At 33.8% G+C, this 19,394-nt stretch overlaps 1 protein-coding gene across 1 annotated transcript; it reads left to right on the top strand.

Annotated features, from left to right (window-relative positions):
• Positions 1–821: 821 nt before the first annotated feature.
• On the top strand, positions 822–19,064 carry LOC148281480 (uncharacterized). Its single transcript, XM_088226653.1, has 2 exons — positions 822–966; positions 18,524–19,064. Exon 2 carries the CDS (start codon positions 18,714–18,716, stop codon positions 19,062–19,064), a length of 351 nt encoding a protein of 116 aa, XP_088082779.1. The 5' UTR covers positions 822–966; positions 18,524–18,713.
• Positions 19,065–19,394: the final 330 nt, after the last annotated feature.

A 19,394-nucleotide genomic window follows, 5' to 3' on the forward strand; every position in this document is an offset into this window, starting at 1 on the left:
GTATTTGTACAGATTGACACGCTGCACACATCCTAAGTATATAAGGTTATACAAAAATCCACACAGATTATGGTTGCACGGTGCAATATAATTCGTAACATAGGCGAAGACTACAAACCACACACAACACAACACAGACATATAAAGTTTGCGATCTAGACTCACATTATCTTACATTTTGATTAGTAAGATTATATAATTATGATTAAGTCAATTGAATTTTAACTGTAGTTTTCACAAGCATTACATACAATATATGGTTCCTCAGAAAAAATAGTACTATGGTAAATTAATTAAATCTACAGGTTTCTAGTGTCACTGACTAATATTCCCGAATAATCACACACGATTTAAAATTTAAATACGAATAACAAAAGATAATAAATTAGTTTATAATTGTTCGAAAAATCAGTTTGAAGATCTGAATTCTGGTAGTCATAAACAAATGAATTCAGCGCTGTAAACGAGAAAATATATAAAGAGTTATGTTACAATGTAACCGGTCTTGAAAACAGAAAATAACAATTTAAAATCAATTTTAAATTTAAGAACTAGTCTAAAATTAAATGAATAGGCACCACACCTAAACGTTAACGTACAATAAAATAATGGAGATAATAAAAAACAGATAAGATGATTTTAAATTCTATTCACACATGTGATTGTTAGTGACCGGAATTAGAATCACGGATCATTAGTAAAAGCATTAATTGTCCCACCTGATTCAGCGGCGGCCATCGCGCGGCCCTTCACGCCTGCGCCGGGACGCCTCTCCCTCCCGCGTGTAAACCAGGAGGCAGTCGGCGCTAGTCGCTTATCCGCGCGTCTCGCGTACCACGCCGTCAAAACTGAAAACATCAACCCTTATGTCAGTCATCAAAACAAAATTAAAATCAAACACAAATTAAGTGCCGTATTGTGCTGAAAGTGACTCCGGTAATTCAGTGAACGTTCGATATTTATGTGGTAATATTTCGCGACCGTTCTGTGTCTTAGAATATTCTTTGTCATGTGATGTTTCTTGGTTTTTCTCAAGATCTTTCTTGTGAAATTCGCGACTACGTTAAGGTTGTTAGTATATTGTATTGTTTTACTCTGTTTGAGAATGGATTACGAGTACGTTCGGTTTTAATAACAGTTATTATTTTGTTTGATCAACAATTTCCCGCGCGATGTTATTTCAACACGATCGCACTGAAGTTACATCTCGAGTAATCAGCATTATAACTTTTGCTCAAATTCTTGTGAGTTATTAGTAATTGCAAAAATATTAAAAACTTAATGATTGAATAAATTGTAGAAAAAAAAGCGGATAAGATTTTACAATAATAACTTTACTTTTTCTTACATTAGAAGGATAAAATAAAGTTAAATAACTTCATAAATAAAGCATTTTGTTGTTTATAAATCGTTTTTTGTGGTTTCGCTCGCTATCTAAGACGAAAATAACTTTAAGCAATAACTCTTTGGCACAAAAATAACATTTACTCAAGAAAATCGCATGAAACACTATTATTTGTTTTAAACGAAACATTAAAAACATAAAAGTCAGATTTTCATGAGAATAATAAGACATAAATTAGAAAACGAATATGAGAATAAAACAATTAATACGCAGGTTCTAGCGCAATATATATGTTTTCCAGTTACATAATTAAAAAGCGATATTTAGAACTTTTATATCATCAAATGAAATTATACGGATTCTCACTGAAAACGGTTTTACGACTGTATAAAGTAAAGCCATACCGGTTTCTGGGCTGTTGTATTATTTACCATAGAAATAAAGCGAATTCTGTGGAGACTTGAATGGAATTTTATTTCAATGGACTGAGAATGCACAAAAGATTTAAAAAGTCTTCCATTAACAAAATAAAGTCTTTTAAATATAGACTGCATTCGATTTTTTCATAAATAAATAGCACCTTTTTATAAAATTTTCTGTCTACAAATCACTTGTTGAATTATTGTTACAATTTACGCATCTTTGGGTTGTCTGCAACTTTTGATAAATCTACATCCACTTCGTAGTGTTTAACTTGACATGTACATAATATCTTGACAAAGTTAGAACACTCTTCAGAAGTCTAAGCATTTATAGAGCTTATTAGTTTGTATAGTGATCATTTTATCCACTGCGTTACATCTACAAATATGCAATTAAACATCCCTATCTCTATGATAAATTAATTATCCAACGGCAGGTAATAAACTCCGCAAATTTCCAACCTCTTCGTATTTTCTTCTCCAAGAAGAATGTCAAATTCTGTTGAGATGTCTTTGAGTCTCGATAAAATATCATCATCTTCACCAAACCCTTATCTGCACCCGATGGTCCATAGGGCACTGCGTCGGTAGAATAAATGTGGCGTGCCTCGATTGTCTGTCAAAGGAAGGTAAGGTCATAATAATAAAATATTTTGTTTTGAACCTCCCGGGATTCGAGCCCAGGACCTCGACCATGATAAGCGAACGTGCCAACCACTACAGTGCAAGGCGAATTGTTTTCCATTCGAATATCTTTTTCAGGATTTTTATCCGCCCGGACACATTCAATAAAATATCTTGACGGTTAAATCCAGAATTTGTTTACAAATACTCGGACGAATTCAGATGATTGATTTACATAGAAACATATTTTTCTAATTCTAAACGGGTTGTGGTCCCGTGGTTAGTGTTAAGGACTCGCGGATCAGAGTTCTGAGGTTCGAACCCTACTCTCTCTCTATGACCCAACTTGATTCCCATTTTCTAACAGTGGCTAAATTAAAATATTTGGGTAAATCATAAGAACGTAAAGACCTCTTTTTAAAAAAATAATATTTTCTTTAGAAGAGTAATACTAAAGATGTTTAATGCATATTTTTTTGCTAAATGTAGAAAAATATTGTAAATGTTTTACCTTAATCGAAGACGCTTGATTGGTAAAAGCTCTTAATTATCCATAAATACATTTTTAAATTTCAACCAATGAAATATGGTTGAGATTTGTATCAAAATCATTAATGAGTTTTTATAAGCAGCAACCTATATCAAAAAGTATTATAAAAAGTATATAAAATTAAAAATCTAGTTGTTATTGCAAATATGATTAACCTTTTAGGATTTTAAAACGATAGATTAAAAACCAAAAAACCCTTTGAGAACGGAGTAATCGTTTTGGCTTTATAGAAGGTGGAATTCCACTTGCATTTATTATGGTATTTATTCCTGGCTGCTTCCATTTTCGCACATTTGTTCATTTGACCAAAAATGACATACATATGAAACCAGAGATAAAAATGATAAGACTCGCAATAAGGAAGAAAACGGAGTCTAAAAACAGGGCAAGAAATTGAATGTTGAGCTCCTTGAAGAAATAAAAAAAATAGAAGGGATTTAAATATTAAAAATCAATAAAAAAAGACCACATCTTTTCTCTTTAAGGTAACAATCCACTCATTCTTGTCCTAGGTCATTTTTTTCATATCTGTGTAGCTGCTACACTCGGTACATATAGGCGTCTCTTGGGCGACCTCTGTAGTTTCTGCCATCAGCCATTCCCTCTGCGTCAATAATAAGCAGGCCCGGGTGCCTGATGTTTTGACCGATCTTACTTAATCCCTCGCCCTTCCGGATGTGATCCGACCAATGGACGCTGTCCCACATTTCAAAAGCAGCTAGTCGTCTGCACTCATTCTGGCTAATGGTCCGTATTTCGCAGCCGTACAGCAGCACACTCTAGACAAGGTCTTGATTAGATTTTTTCAATCCCTAATATGAATGTTAGGTGGTTAAAATATTTTCGTCTTTTAAGGCAGTTTTAGCCTGCCGCATCCTGATTAAGATTTCTGTCTTCAATTTCCTACCATGAGTTATTCTGCTGCTCAGAAATTGACATGTTTAATGCTGATGCCACCCAGAGCATCACATGCGGATCTATTGTCTCGATCGAGAAGCACACATTTTGTTTATGTAAATTATATGTTTCAATAAACGACAAACCTTTTTATTTTTGGTATTGCCTCGGGTAATTTATATTGATCGATCGAAGTTTCGGTTTCACTCAGTTTCGACCGAAAATTGTGAAACCTTTCTTCGGGATGTGTCGGATAACGTTCGACTGTACTCGGGTGTATCTTATAGGTCGTAACCCAACCGGCTGACCGTTCATTTTTGTAATTTCTTTATAGGTAATAAGTTTATGTTTTTATACAGTACATTAAAGAACTGTTACTATGTTATATGTATTATATAACAACGAACCAAAATGTTTGACGTGTACACTTTTAGCAGCAACCCCCAGATATACATAATATATTAAATACCTTACATATTATGCTTTCCTGATACTCGACCGTATTTTCAGAACTTAATAACATTTTACCACATATACGTAAGTGTTCATTAATATTGCATAATTCTATTTCGCACATATCCCATAATGAAGGATCGCTAGCAGAACTGAACACTTGAGAATGTCTAAGAAATTTTTGTCCCCGCTTCACACAATCTTCTTCACTCTTAACCCAATTTTCATTGCTTTCCTCACATGAAAATGCTTTCGCGAAAAGAAAAATAAATTAAACCGAATCACATTTAAATGTTAATCTTCTGATGGTTTTAAAAGTTTAAAAGTAACCTAATTTAATTATCATAATTATTTCCCTATCTAAACCCAGTAGTGTAGAGGGTGCTGCATTATCCTAATCATTTTTGTTACTTGAAAGGTAAGGTCATCAGCCTTACGCTTTAGGTACCGGTCTAAGAACATGTTATTATTATTAATGGAATATTGCAGAGTGTAACATTAAATCCAATATTATTATTTTTTTATTTGAAATTTATTTATTAACTGTTTGTTACATTCATTTTACAAAAATAATACATAATTTTTTATTTATACTCTGTTGTTCATAATCATATTTTTAAACCTTTTGAAAAGTTTGTCTGAGTCTTTTGTTTAGTTTTGTCTGGTAGTTTATTGTATAATTTCAGTCCCTGATTTATTAGTCTCGATTGTCCTTGTCTTTTTTTGGAATGTTGTATGTGATTTGTTCTGATATTCTTGTATTATGTCCATGTTTATTACTATCATATTATCATCCTGCCAGAAATCGAACCTAGGACCATAAGAATGGTACTACACAATGAGGCGGACTTACCTGCATTCTATTTTCTTTTTCAGGACTTTTACCTGAGAGTAGCCAACGGGTCGAAAAGACTCGTCCAAGATTATCATTCTAATTCACACACAGAACAGAAAAACATGATTTAAACGAACGGTATAATTCATGGCAAATAAAAATGAGAAATATATAACAAAAGGCTAAGTTTTGTCTATTTGTGACGGAGATAAATTAATAAACATTTTTTACTAAGATTTTTTTTTAAGAACAATGACAAACAGTTTTTCTCCTGCAAAAGTTACTTTAGATACCAATGTAATTAGAATTCTGTTATTTTAATTATAAGATGTAAACGGATAATTGTTTTTTTATGCATTATATTTTAAAATACGGGTTGTGATTGCATCGTATTAATCTATTGGCCCGCATTAAAAACTTCATAAATGCATTGTTTGAATATTTTGTCTAACCTGCATTTAAATAACTGTGTGAACAATGCAATTCACGGTAGGTTAATTAATATAGGTACAAGTATATTTTTAATGTGTCAACATTATATTTATATTCAATAAACGATTAAAAATGTTTGAACACCCGGAAATATGCAAATTGAAGAGTTATCGATTTATAATTGCAAAATACAATTGGATTAAAAAATTCAAATATTCCACAAAATATTAAGTGTTAATTGAATATTAAAAAAAACTAATTTCTTAAGTTAGCTTATATTACAATGATTATATAAACTAATAATTACATTTCTATTCACATCATCTTACAGTAAACATAACATTTCTTTTTTAATTCATTTAAACTCTTTTCATTCTTCATACATTCTGGCATCTCTTTATATATTTTTAAACCTATGATGCAATTTTGGGATTCCGTTTTTTTTAAATGACGGCCTTATTCGATTTTTATTTATAGTAATATACTGACGGACATTTTCATTTAACACAATTTTAATAATGAAGTTAGTTACATATTATCTTATTAAGTGTTAGCTTCACTTAATGGCTCCATTTGTTTAAATTTGGTATACACATTTTTCAGGGCCAGACCGCGAAACTTCAGAGGAAAATTTGATTTGACTTGAAAAAAAATCTTAATAATTTTTTTCCAAAAAAGTCATTAAAAAAAAATAAATTGTAATCATAAAATGTAGTTAATCCTTAATTTATCGGACAAGTAGTCCCTCCACAAACCCCTACCCCTTCCTACCCAGCCGCTTCCCTTGTCCGCTTCTAGTGCATATCTCTTCGTTGGTCAAATACGTTTTTATCGCATTTTTTTTGTGATAGGGGGTTTTGCGGAAGGGATGCTAGTCTGAGGAATTGAAAATTTACTCTAATTTGAGAACTTAATTATTTTTTTTTTAAATTACTTTTTGGAAAAAAAATATATGGATTTTTTATAAAGCTTACCATGAGGAATGTTTTTCTGAAGTTTCGCGGTCTGGCCCCGAAAAACCGTGTATGGTACTGTTAAAATAATACGAAATAAGATTCATTCGTAAATTATACCTTGATAAAGAAGCTTGTGTAGCTTTGAAACGGGTCAGTAGAAAAAAAATAAGTGGTTAAAAACAACGTTGTTTTATATTATTTTTTAGAAATATCTTTACTTTACTTTTTTTAACAAATCTCGTTGTATGAGTATAATTTTTCTAGAGAGAATATTCGGGAGTCGTTAACAAAGAAATACCTAGTTTATAGATCGGATATCACCTTTGCAATCACGGAGTTGTACGGCATCCATTTTAAAGCCTCTCATAATTTCACGGATTTCAGCCCCCTCCAACATACTTGTCAGAACAGTTGTTCCAATACATAAAGGTGTTGGATATGAGACAACTGTACCTAAAAGAAGCACTTACACATTTCTGGTCGAACAATAAGGGGAGGTCTCAACAACCCGTACGACTTTTGCTCAGAGACATCTCTCATTGATCGCACCGAGAGTGTTCAATATTTTGGAAGAACGTATTAAGCTCTCGAGGACAAGAACTAATTTCAAGAAAGGAGTTAAGGACTGGATTTTCCTTAGTGGGAGGGATTTAAGTAGAAAACTCTTTGATGATTTTATAAATTAAAAAAAAAAAAAATTGTTTCCGATCCTATATTTGTGGTGATATACTCATGTGTCTGTGTCATATAATTGTTCGTCCCATCTCAACACAGGACTTTTAGTCCCATGAAGTTGGGACATACTTGTATGTTTCAAATAATGTATAATAAACTTATTTATGTAAACAAATAATGTTTACAAGTTGAAAATGGCTCCAAAATAGAATTTTTGAGGCATATAACTATAAGAAATAGTTAATTAATAAAAAGTAATATAATAGGATACGTGAACGTACATTTTTAAGACGACGGTGTTTAATAATGTACTTACAATTACATTATCTCTGTAATGGGTGGGGTTGTACAACTTGTTTCTATGTAATTTAATAAGAAAATACTTACATGGTTTGTTTCTTAAATGTCAGTAATGATCATAAACCACGAGTCTATCCAACAACGTTTTCTAAGAAAAAAGGTATGGTTGCTTGGATTGCAAAGGGGTAATTATTTAATTAATTTACTTAATCTGTTTAAATTTATTTCAACAGAGAGGGAAATTTTTTGAGAAGGGGATATGGAAGTCTAGACATTTACAGGTCTTAGACCTGTTATTGGCTGGTTTAAGTGGCCACTTTACACACTGTGTAACATTCACCATTCTGCCCATGTTTGAGCATCCACATTTCCTCAAATCTTCCATCTGTTGACTTTTGTGAAGTAAAAGAGCTGAAACCTTTATCACGTGGGTGAGATTCATCCGGCTGAACCAAATCACCTACTAGGCAACGCCTGAAAACAATTTTCCATTTTTTATACTTCTTCTTTTACCAGGTAGTAATTCAACAATGTTTGAGGGGGATATGGAAGTCTAGGCATTTACAGGGCTTATGATCTGTCATTGGCTGGTTTAAGTGGCCAAGTGTTCCATATCCCCTTCTCAAAAATTTTCCCTCTCTGTTGAAATAAATTTAAATATGAAAAACTCCCTAGGGAGGAAATCCAGCCAGTCTGCAAGCATTTGGACATAATCAAACATTGTACTTAATCTGTCTTTATTGGAGAAACGTAGAACGTAGAACCTTATATGCATTTAAAAAATACTTAATGCTATAATTGATGTCTCATCTCTGTTGCAATCAATTTCCTTTCATGTTCGTTCGAATTGTTTAATTGCAACTTTTGTTGTCATTATAAACCTGTAGATGAAAGGAACCGTGCTTTCCGAAACTAGTAACGCTTTAAAATAAACTAAAGTATTGTTTCAATTATATATTTAAACTTACAGTTGGTTACGACACACGACGACAACGAATCTTTCTTGGCTCTTGCCACATAAAAACCCGTTGATTTTAAAGATGAAATTAACTGGTAAACGAAACCCTGAAGGTAAAATTAATGTGGTTGTATTATAATTAAAAGGTAAAGAAAACCCCCTCGTTTCTGGTTGACACGTGTTTAGGTTGTTCATTATATGAGTTTAATTAATTTTTGGTGGGCATGTATAAAGCTGTGTAATGGTAGATGACAGAGAACTATCGCGTATGTAAATTAAACTTTGCCTTGCCCCCGTGTTGTTCCGCTGATAACTAATTACGTATAACAAATAAACTGGCGTCGTTGGATGGCTCTATAAATAACACATACATCTAGAATGTTTGGCGTAATCATTCATCTAAGTGGGTTTGCATTAAATATACTGAATTGAGTTGATTGATTCAGAAGATAGTCAACCAATGTGCTTTCTATAACCGTGATCAACAAGGGAAAAAACAACAAACCATCACTCCCCATATCACTCTAAATTGGTGCGTAGGTTTTTACAGTCACTATTTTTTAATATGTATTTTTTTAGGTGATCCCGTGTATGTTGGATTCGTTCCGACGTTTCGGCGACCATTGCAGGAGCCATCTTCAGGATAAACTGCGTGTTATGTAGAAAAAAATATGCTAGTACTTTGTAACGTGTCGCAGTCGGCAGTGGACACATTCCGTGTCGTTTTTAGTGCCGGAAACCACGCTGAGTTTAATTTCAGTATGCCGCTTTTATTATTATTTTAAAGAGGCAATTGAAATACAAAAACACCCAAATAACACAAGCAGAGACGACGGGTTGAAATTAAACTCAACATGGTTCTCGGCACTACACACTACAAAAATGACAAGGAATGTGTATACTGCCGACTGCGACACGGTACAAACTACTAGTACCTGAACACATATTTTTTTCTACATAACCCACAGTTTACCCTGAAGGTGACTCCTGCAACTTACACAGAATCAACAAAAAATATACATTCCCATATCACTCCGGCTTTGCATTCAGAACTTGTTTCCTATACATTCACACATCTTCGGATGCACGCGTGCCGATAATTTTGACTTTTGCAAATCAAACTTTAACTATTTGTTGGATTAAGTTTTGCCATGTCTTTCTCAAATACGAACTCAAGGGGTAATCTCAGTTGAAAATACTGAAATCAGAAATTGAGTAGAAATAAGTCTTCCTCGTAGTGTAGTTATTGTCGTGTAGGATTTTGGTTGTTGTGGGGTGTGGAGCTCCTACCCCAGTTGGTGACAGAACATGATTGATGTTCCAAAGTGGGTTTATTGCACGTTGAATAAGATACAGCGCTTGGTTGCGTAGCTCCAGCATAATAACGACATTGGTTTGAACTGGCAGCACAGACTTCATGCTGGAACTGAGTGACTGCGTGGAGCTGACTTAGTTGGGCTGACTGATGTTACCACGCCCTGTGGTCTCTTTAAAGACTGCGTTCTTTTGTTATTCATGTTTCCATGGCGGGGACAAAGTAAATATACTTCAGTACGTTGCTCTTATGCAGACGGATGTCTTATGTGCTGTTGGTCTTGCAGAATATAATGTATTGGATCAAAAAGAAAACGCTGATTTTCTTCTTCGGTCGTTGCTCTATATTTCAGATAAAATCATTGCACATGTGTATGTCATCGAATTACGGGCTATGATCTCCACAGTTGTATTCGCTTACCATGCTTGAGGTCCCGGAATCAATTTCTGGTAGGGTGGACGTGAAGTATTTGTTTTAAAGGTGGTTTTACACTGTGATATTTCACTATCCGTGGGCTGGCATCTGAAGCGTAAGACTGATCACCTTACTTCAAATTTAACAAAACCGATGCTGTGATTGGAGTACTAATGCCATTCGCGTCACTGGATGCTGATGATGCAAATTTGAAGAATTTATTAAAGCAATTTAGGTTTTTGTTTGTGTTACAATAGACCTAATTTTCAGTACAGAATCTGGGTATCTAAGATATTGATTTTGAAAAGCCTTACAATGTACGTATCTACAGTAGGAACATTGTCTGAACCCTAATGTCAGTGTAATAATGTTCAGTCGACATGAAGTCCGATACATATCTTCGTGCAAGTTACTTTAAATCGAATACGACAGGGCAATTCACATATGTATACAGTATGTATGGGAATATATTTTGTGATTTTCCCGATACGAGGAAAATGTTTCTAACATCTATTATATTATGGGAATCAGTAACACATTATGGCTTTCTTAATGAAAACATATTTGATGTGGACGTTTTGTAAATAGTTTCAGTTAAAACATGAGTGTATGAAAATTTTGTTTTATTAGTAAATTAAATTATTACAATTAAATAAATAATATTTTCAGAACGTTGCCTACGTTAAATAATTCAACAAAATATTACAATGAAAGCAATTAATAAAAATCTCAGTGCAAGAACCCATAACGTAAAAATCTTTTTTGTGATTTCACAATAATTACAAAACCGACTATTCCACGGAAAGTTGGCTATGACCCGCGCTGAGTTGTGACATACACAAACTAATAAATAACGAAATGTAATGAATCGTACTATAAAATATAACTATCATTTATAATAATGTAATGTGCCAAAATTGTATTTACAACAATTTACAATACTTAACATAATAACAAGATAATTATAATAAAATATGAATGTGAGATAGTTAACCTATGTGAAAATATAGTATTCATAATCTACTCCAAATAATTTAGTGATCGGAGAGCCTTTTGCACACTTCAAAGTTCGATTATCTGAGAATAATATGTTCTTCACATATATTTCACTGTTGCTTTTAGCTAGTGATGTACTAAATTATTAGCTTGAAAAATATTATTATTTTCAATCAACTTCTTCTTCAGTTTTATTCTCTCCACTGCTGGATAAAGGCCTCTTCCATTTCTTCCTATCACCCGGTTTCATCATCCATGTTTTACCGGCTCTCGAGGCAATGTCATCGACCCATCTTTTCTGTGACCTTCCGACACTTCTTTTGTTTGCCCATGGTCTCCACTTTATTATTCTGCGTGTTCACCTGTCATCATTTTGCCTCGCTAAGTGTCCTGCCCACTGCCATTTTAATTATGCAGCACAATCCATGATATCTATGACTCCGGTTCGGCGCCTTATTTCTTAATTTCTTATTCTGTCTCTTAGACTTATACCGAGCATCTGTCTTTTCATAGATCGTTGCGTGCATTTTAGTTTCTGGCTACTTTTCTGTGTTACAGACATGGTTTCTAGTCCGTATGTCGTCACCAGCAATATACACGATTCATAGGCTTGTCTTTTTAAGCATATAAAGGGACTCGCTTATTTAAAAAAATATTTTAGTTTGCCGAAAGCAACCCAACTTAGTCCTTTTATTTTCGGCAACTCCACTATCTGGTTATCTTAAACAAGTGTGATTTTGTATCCTAGATATATGTATTCATCAACCACTTCGATTGTATTATTGTCAATGAAATTGTCTCTTTGTTGGACTCATAATCTTTGTTTTATGAATATTCATTTCCAAACCAAACCGAGTAGCGAATAAAAATCACAATTAATAAAATAAAAACATTAATAGTATCAAATAATTTGATTATTTCTTCCAAATTTTTATACTGTTGGTTAACTGCATTAGACAGGCCAATTATACTCTCTCTCAGATATTTATAATGGCTTTATAAAATAGGAAAGATGTCTGCCGATAAAGAAGTAAGAAATAGGTCAGATTAAATAGATGTGTCATAGAAGAGTGTAAATAAATTCGGATATTGGATTTATTTCCCGCGGGATAAAATGAAGTTTATTTTTAAAGTTTACTTTATTGCGGCATTTCTAAAAATATAACATTAAAGCGGGCATAAGTCTTGATTTATGTAAATGTACTTCCTACGCTGATAAGTAAAGATGACTTCGGCTTTTTGAAGTATAACTGATTCAGAAAAAACTAAAATTATCTTAGCACTTCTTTTCGGTGACCAATTCATTTCGTTTCACATCAGCCGGAACACTTTTTGGTAGAGAACCAACACGCATAGCTAAACGTGTTTCTGAGTCTTGTCAAGTTAAACTCTTCTCTATTGTATACTCAGAGTAGATAAATATTTATTTTTTATCGATGTTTTGAAAGTTAAATAAAATCACATTTTTCTTAAGTCCAATAATGTGATCGAATGAAATTATTATAGATTAGGACACGTAACCGAAAAAGCTAGGATAGAGGAAAGAAAATTAGTCTAGCCGGTGAATTTTTCGTCAAAATGTCAACTAACTTACTTTCGTAAAAGCCACATCATTAATAAAAATATAAGGTAGGTATATATTGGCAGTTAAAGTAACGGTATTTTATACGAATATTTAAAAAATAACAATAAAAACGAATCTTATTTAAAAATATAATGTTTTGTTTATCAGAAGTCATTGTAAATTGTAAATGAGAAAATGGGAAAGGTACCTTAACGTGGTCTCCGAATCGTTAATTTGTGAGTATTTATTTATGTACTGAATTTATTAATTTATATATTCATTCAAAATTAAATATTAATGAACTTATAAAGGCTTTTTAGGCTGTGCGCGTGTCAAGCCATAATAATGAATAATAAAAAATACGTGATAAAATTAAATTAAATAAATTTTAATGACATAAGATTCAATAGAATAACAATCCAGAAAAACAAAGTATAAATAATAAATAATGAAATTCCAAAGAAGACTATGTAAAAAAAAAAAACAAATTTAATTATTAAAATACAAACTATACAGCTTCAGATTCATACATTATCAATTATAAAAAATAATAGTACCTATTATTGAAATCAAAAGAAAAAAAAAAAAAACATAGAATTAGGAATAGTTCAGAAGGGAGCGTAGGATCATATTTGAATACATCGGACTGTGTCAAAAAATCCCAACACTTCCAATCCCAAGTCGCCGCCTAATGTTGCCAGATCACGAAAAATATTATCATAACACAAATGTAAGATAATTATATTGAAACAAAAGGCAAATTTATTAATTTCTCTAAAATTTTATTGTACACGCGGAATCATTGATTGACACAACAGAGTAGATAGCTAAAGAGTTATTTCATAACAGTAATTTAATTAATGGAGTTTGAATTTAAAAAACGTATATTTTTATGTCATGTTGAATAATGTTTGATGTTTTAAAGATAATGTCAGTCGAATGTCCGCCTCGGTATTGTTTAATCCGAGAAGTCTAATATTCATAAGTTCTCTCATTAGATGAGTGAAGTAGCATAAAACATTTGACTTCACACTAACAAATGTCCATTTTGTTTTCTTTGACAATCTGACAGATAGAAAAATAATTAAATTTTTAAATAATGCATTTGCCACTTACACATTAAATGTGATTCCATTCTGTTTCTTTAAGATCCTGGCAGTATTTCTACACTTTAAAACGACACAACACGGCATAGTTGAATAAAAATCGGGAGTTGCGTTCTAAGCGACGTCTACAAATAAACTAATGGGTTAAGTTACTAATAAACTTAAAAGACTAACGTATATATTCAAAACAATTCGAAATATAATTAATGTACAGGAATCTTCAAAGATCTATTTTGCATTGTGCCAATCAATTTTGGAGTACAGTATAATCGGTTGAGGTGGTGCGAGTGACACAGTTTTCAATAGTGTATTTGTTGCACAAAAATCCATAGTTAAAATAATACTCTAAGTCCCGATACAGACATCTACGGATGAAATATTCTACAAATAACAACTTATGACACCAAAACAATTATACGTTAAAACAATACTCACTTACAGATTCAAAAACTACTCTTACTCAAATAAAAGACATAACAAACTAATACCACTTTCGGACAAAGGAATTTTGAGTATTATTCAATTAAAATCTATAACCTACTTCCACTATCTATTAAAACAATAAGTAACGAGAAAATGTTTAAAAAGGCTATAAAAAAAATAGGTTTTTGTTATTTTCATTGTGCGTTTTGTAATATAAATAATATAGATGTACATAAATACCTAGTTTTTAAAATCTGAATAATTTGTTAATTTTCTCTGTTTATTAAGTTAGTCTTCTTTGTTTATTTTCAACCGTAAAAACATTTCAAAAAAGTATATTGTTAAGTGTCCTCGGCACGGATAACCCTAGTGAGGTCACATTATTTTTATTATTGTTTATAGTTTGTTAGAGTAAAATATGAATAAATAAAAATGTATAACTACTCCTTTAAGAGTAGTTGAGTCACCTTCAGTTTGATGCGCGTATGCGGTTTCTGGAATATTCTTAATTATATGATAAAAACATAATTGAAATGATAATTGAGATATGGTTTCTAGAAACTAACTCTTAACTGTATGTAGTAAGAAATGAGAGTAATAAATAATATTTAAGTTTGTAAGTGAAAATTCTTGATGGAAGTTCATTGTAATTTATTGTATAAATAAAAGACGAGTGATACTTTAATCCACAAATTTGGAATATCCAGTGACCGGTTTCATCGCTTTCGCGACATTTTCGAGACTGGTCAGTCCAGACCAGTCCAGACCAGACCTCGTATTACTCGTCTTTTATTTATATAATAAATAATATGCCAAATAACAGTTAGTACTAAATTTAAAAATACACAATTAAAAAGATTATGTGAACAGTCTACTACTACTACTACTACTACCATCACGCCATTTCCCCGTAGGGGTAGGCAGAGAGAATGGACCGCCACACACTTCTATCCTGGCATACACTCCTAGCCTCTTCCACATTCATACATCTTTTCATACATGCCCTTCGGTTCTGTCTGCTTTTGACATGACCAGACTTAAGATTTTGGTTTATCTGATCATGCCACGTCTTCCTTGGTCGTCCTCGTCTAACGTTGCCGTTCATTTTTGCCATATATACTTGTTTTACCATTCTCTCGTCGTCCATTCGTTCTACGTGACCAAACCATCTCAGAGACCCTTTCTTAATCTTATTAATTATACTTGTCTCAGATTTACACTCTCGCCTGATTTGATCATTCGTAACCCTGTCATACATTGATTTCCCACACATTCGTCTAAGAGATCGCATTAGTCTTGTAAATTGATATAATGTATTCATATTTTGCGTAAACTCTTTCTTTGAGCAGTAAGTAAAATTGAATAAAATTTATGGCGACGATAATATTAATATTCGTAAATTTTCGAAGTTTTCCGTATTTATTAGGAAACTTGGTATTGAAAGTCATAATAAAATCAGATCTTAAAAATCAAACGATGACTACACTAACCAGACGAGGCATATCTCGACTTGATCTAATAATATTTTTATACAACCCAAAGGGTTTATTAAAATTAGAAATAAGTAAAAATGTTTTTAAAAGCACGTCAATATTCTAATGAAATTTATTAAATTATGAGCGCTGTGACATTAAAGTGGAAAAATAGTGAGCAACAATAAATTATTGACGAAAATGAGTGCGGAAGACAGAGTTAGCATTGAGAGTTGCCGTAATAAACGAAAATAATGATTTATCCCGCGTCAACTACATGGCTGCTGATGGATGGGTAATGAGAAGCCTTTTGTAAATAATAATTCTCGAACGGAAAACATGTTTTTCAATTTTCGCGAAGTAAAATGTAAATCTATCGATGACGCTACGCGACGTCCATGCTGATGTCGGCAGTAATGCATTGTTTTATTTTAAATTTATATTACCTTATACGATAATTTAACACTTCTCATATTCATAATAACATAAATATTTTTTACAACAATCTTTTGAGTATGTCCAAATATTTGTAGACAAGCTAGATTTCCTCCCTAGGGAGCTATTTACATCCAAATTAGTTGCAACACAAAAAGAAAAAAAATGCAAAGGGAATATGGAAGTCTATGCATTTACAGGGCTTAAGACCTGTCATTGGCTGATTTAAGTGGCCACTTTACACACTGTGTAACATTCACCATTATGGCTATGTTTGAACATCCACATTTCCTCAAATCTTCCATCTGTTGACTTTTGTGAAGTAAAAGAGCTGGAACCCTTATTATGTGGGGTAGATTCATCCGGCTGAACCAATTCACCTACTAGGCAACGCCTGAAACAATATTCCATTTTTTATACTCCTTCTTTGATAAAGGTTTCAACATTTTTACTTCACAAAAGTTGACTGATGGCACAGTTGAGAAAATGTGGATGTTTAAATATTGTCAAAATGGTGAATGTTACACAGGATGACAGGTCGTAAGCCCTGTAAATGCCTAGACTTCCATTTTCCCTTCTCAAAAACCTCTCTGATGCAACAAATTTAGATATTTTTTTATGCTTGTCCTTTGTTTTTGCATTCACGGGTGTTCGATAACTATTATGTCTATTTGCGGATGTTTTGTAAAAAAAATGCTTTGAAAATATACGTTGCGTTGTAATAATAAGTAATTAAAAAAAATACATTTTTATTTGATAGCGAAATTTTTGATATCATCAAACGTTATTTGGTGACCAAATAAATAAAACGCGGACAACGAAAACGCTTTGTTTGTGACGCGTTTTGTCTCACGAAGACATCGTAATACCTATTAATTAATCAACCACCATTAAAAAAAGTATAAATAAAACGCGCATTTCAAAAGAATTTTATTCTTCATAATGACTAACAATAATTATTGGGTAAAGCCGTAATCAGAATTGTCAGACTTGTGGACCTTTTTTTAATTCTTTATAATTAGAATGCTTTTATAGAGATCAATTCTTATTCTTATTCTTAGAGGGGGAGGAGTCAGTGCTATTTAAGCTCTTGACGTCTCTGCGACCTGTGAAGATCTATTATGACGGGTCCCCGTTAATAGTTCTCGCCCTCAAAGTCCGGGTCTATGAAGAGCCTAGCTGCTGTGTGGAAGGCGAGAGTTTACACTTTGCTAAATCTCCCCCTCCAAGCCCAGATCCGTAAAGTATCACGCTATTAGGTAGGGAGTGACCTCTTTAACATCTTTAAGTTTAACTAGTGGTCCCCCGAAGATGATGCTCCTTTTATGATGTAAAGCATCAGATTCACATAGAATGTGCACAGATATATCCTAATCTGCACTGGAGAACCTACATCTAGAAGTTTGGGAAAGGTTCATTCTAGTAAGGTGTTTGTTCAATCTAAAGTGCCCTCACTTGATTTCGGCTGAGGTTGAAGGCAAACCTTTGCGAGTACCCTTTTATCAGTTCCTTCGTATGGTGCTGACCGGGTACTTTTTGCCAGAGCATAACGATCTGCTTCCGGCAGAGCACATTTGGGCAACCCACAGAAGGGCTCAGGGCCTATTGGGGCTATCGAAACTCCCAACCTCGACAATTCATCAGCTGCCACGCTACCGTCGATGTTTGAGTGTCCAGGTACCCAAATTACTGTCACGTTGTTACACTCACCGACACAATTAATGACCCGTAGGCACCACAAGGTTAATTTAGAATTGATCACGACAGAGATCAGTGCCTTTAGAGTAGCCTGACTGTCTGAAAGAATATAAATTCTTTAGTTTTTGTATTGTCTGCGCAAGTTTTCATCTGCGCAGGCATAGAGTTCTGTTTAGAAGACAGTGAGATAGTGCCTCAGACTTGAAGCCATCAGTGTATCACACAATGTCTCCTTCCTTGTAAAGTAAGGAGTTATTGGGCAGCCATTGTTCCCCATCAGGTACAAGCACCATTAAATGCTTTTGGAAGTTGAATTCCATAGTCATAACATCCGATGGCATAGCTAACATCGGATTATCGATGAGGTATTGCTGAAAATTCCTCATAGTTTTAGATTTACAGTTGGTATTGCCCGACTCCATCGCACGTAGCAAAGTCATGCCCGCCTCCATCTGCACATGAATGTGCAAAGGATTTAGGCATACCATCGCTTCCATTTCTGTAGTTGGAGTAGAGCACATTGCTCCAGAGGCAATGCTACAGAATTCAGTTAAACAAATGAATAAATCGTTAATGTACAAATACACTTATTTTCTGCGTAAATAAATATTTGTTGTTTTAATTAAATTTTAAATCACCGATTATTTTTAAAGATATAATTTTAAAAACTATAACGAAGCATTTTAATTCTATTAATTGTGAATTGACATAAAACAATAAAATACTTTGCGTAACATAACAATTCACGGTGTGAAAATGTGCTTAAAGCGGTCGGATTTAACTTAAAGTGATTGTGAAAATAAATTTTCGGTATGAAAATTGTCGGGTTTGAAATGCGTTAAGATGGCGGAGGGCAAAGGCGATCCCGAGGGGGGCGCGGAGGGTCGCCCCCCGGCCGAGAAGGGCTTCCGCCCGTTCTCGGACCCGGCGCTGGAGCGGCTGTACCAGTCGTACTGCGTGGAGCAGAAGCGCTCCGGGCTGCAGTGCTTCATGTGGGCGGTGGTGCTGCTGGACGTGTACGCCTTGGCGGCGGGCCGCTGCTGGGCGGCGTGGGCCGGCGCGCTGGCGGCGGGCGTCGCGGCGTGCGGCGTGCTCCTGCTGGCCGGACGCCTGGTAAGGAAACACTCCGTTTCATTCAAATTATGGGAGACTCTAAGGGGGATGACCGACGTTTGTGGAATTCTCGCCTTTTAGATAATGCATACAATAGTTGATGACTTTGTATATTGTCAAAGAAGCCGAATGTCTCTGTGTATGAACTGAACAAATATTTTGTGCTGCTTTTTTCCATCAAAGGGAAAAAGTATTGCATTTCTGATATTTGGTGTTGTGATGTTACACCGTGAGTAACGTGGCCACTTAAACCAGCCAATGACAAGTTATTAGTGCTGTAAATGCCTTGGTTTCTAAACTCCGCTTTGGAAAATGTTTCTCCTTTCTGTTGCACAAAAAAAATATTGATATTATATCATCATCATCGTGATAGCCAACGTAACGTTGGGGGAGCCAACAAGGCACTTGAAG

This window comes from Micrasema longulum, unplaced genomic scaffold (genome assembly GCF_059751315.1).
Source record: "Micrasema longulum isolate JH-2025_06_02 unplaced genomic scaffold, ASM5975131v1 h1tg000454l, whole genome shotgun sequence".
NCBI lineage: Eukaryota > Metazoa > Arthropoda > Insecta > Trichoptera > Brachycentridae > Micrasema > Micrasema longulum.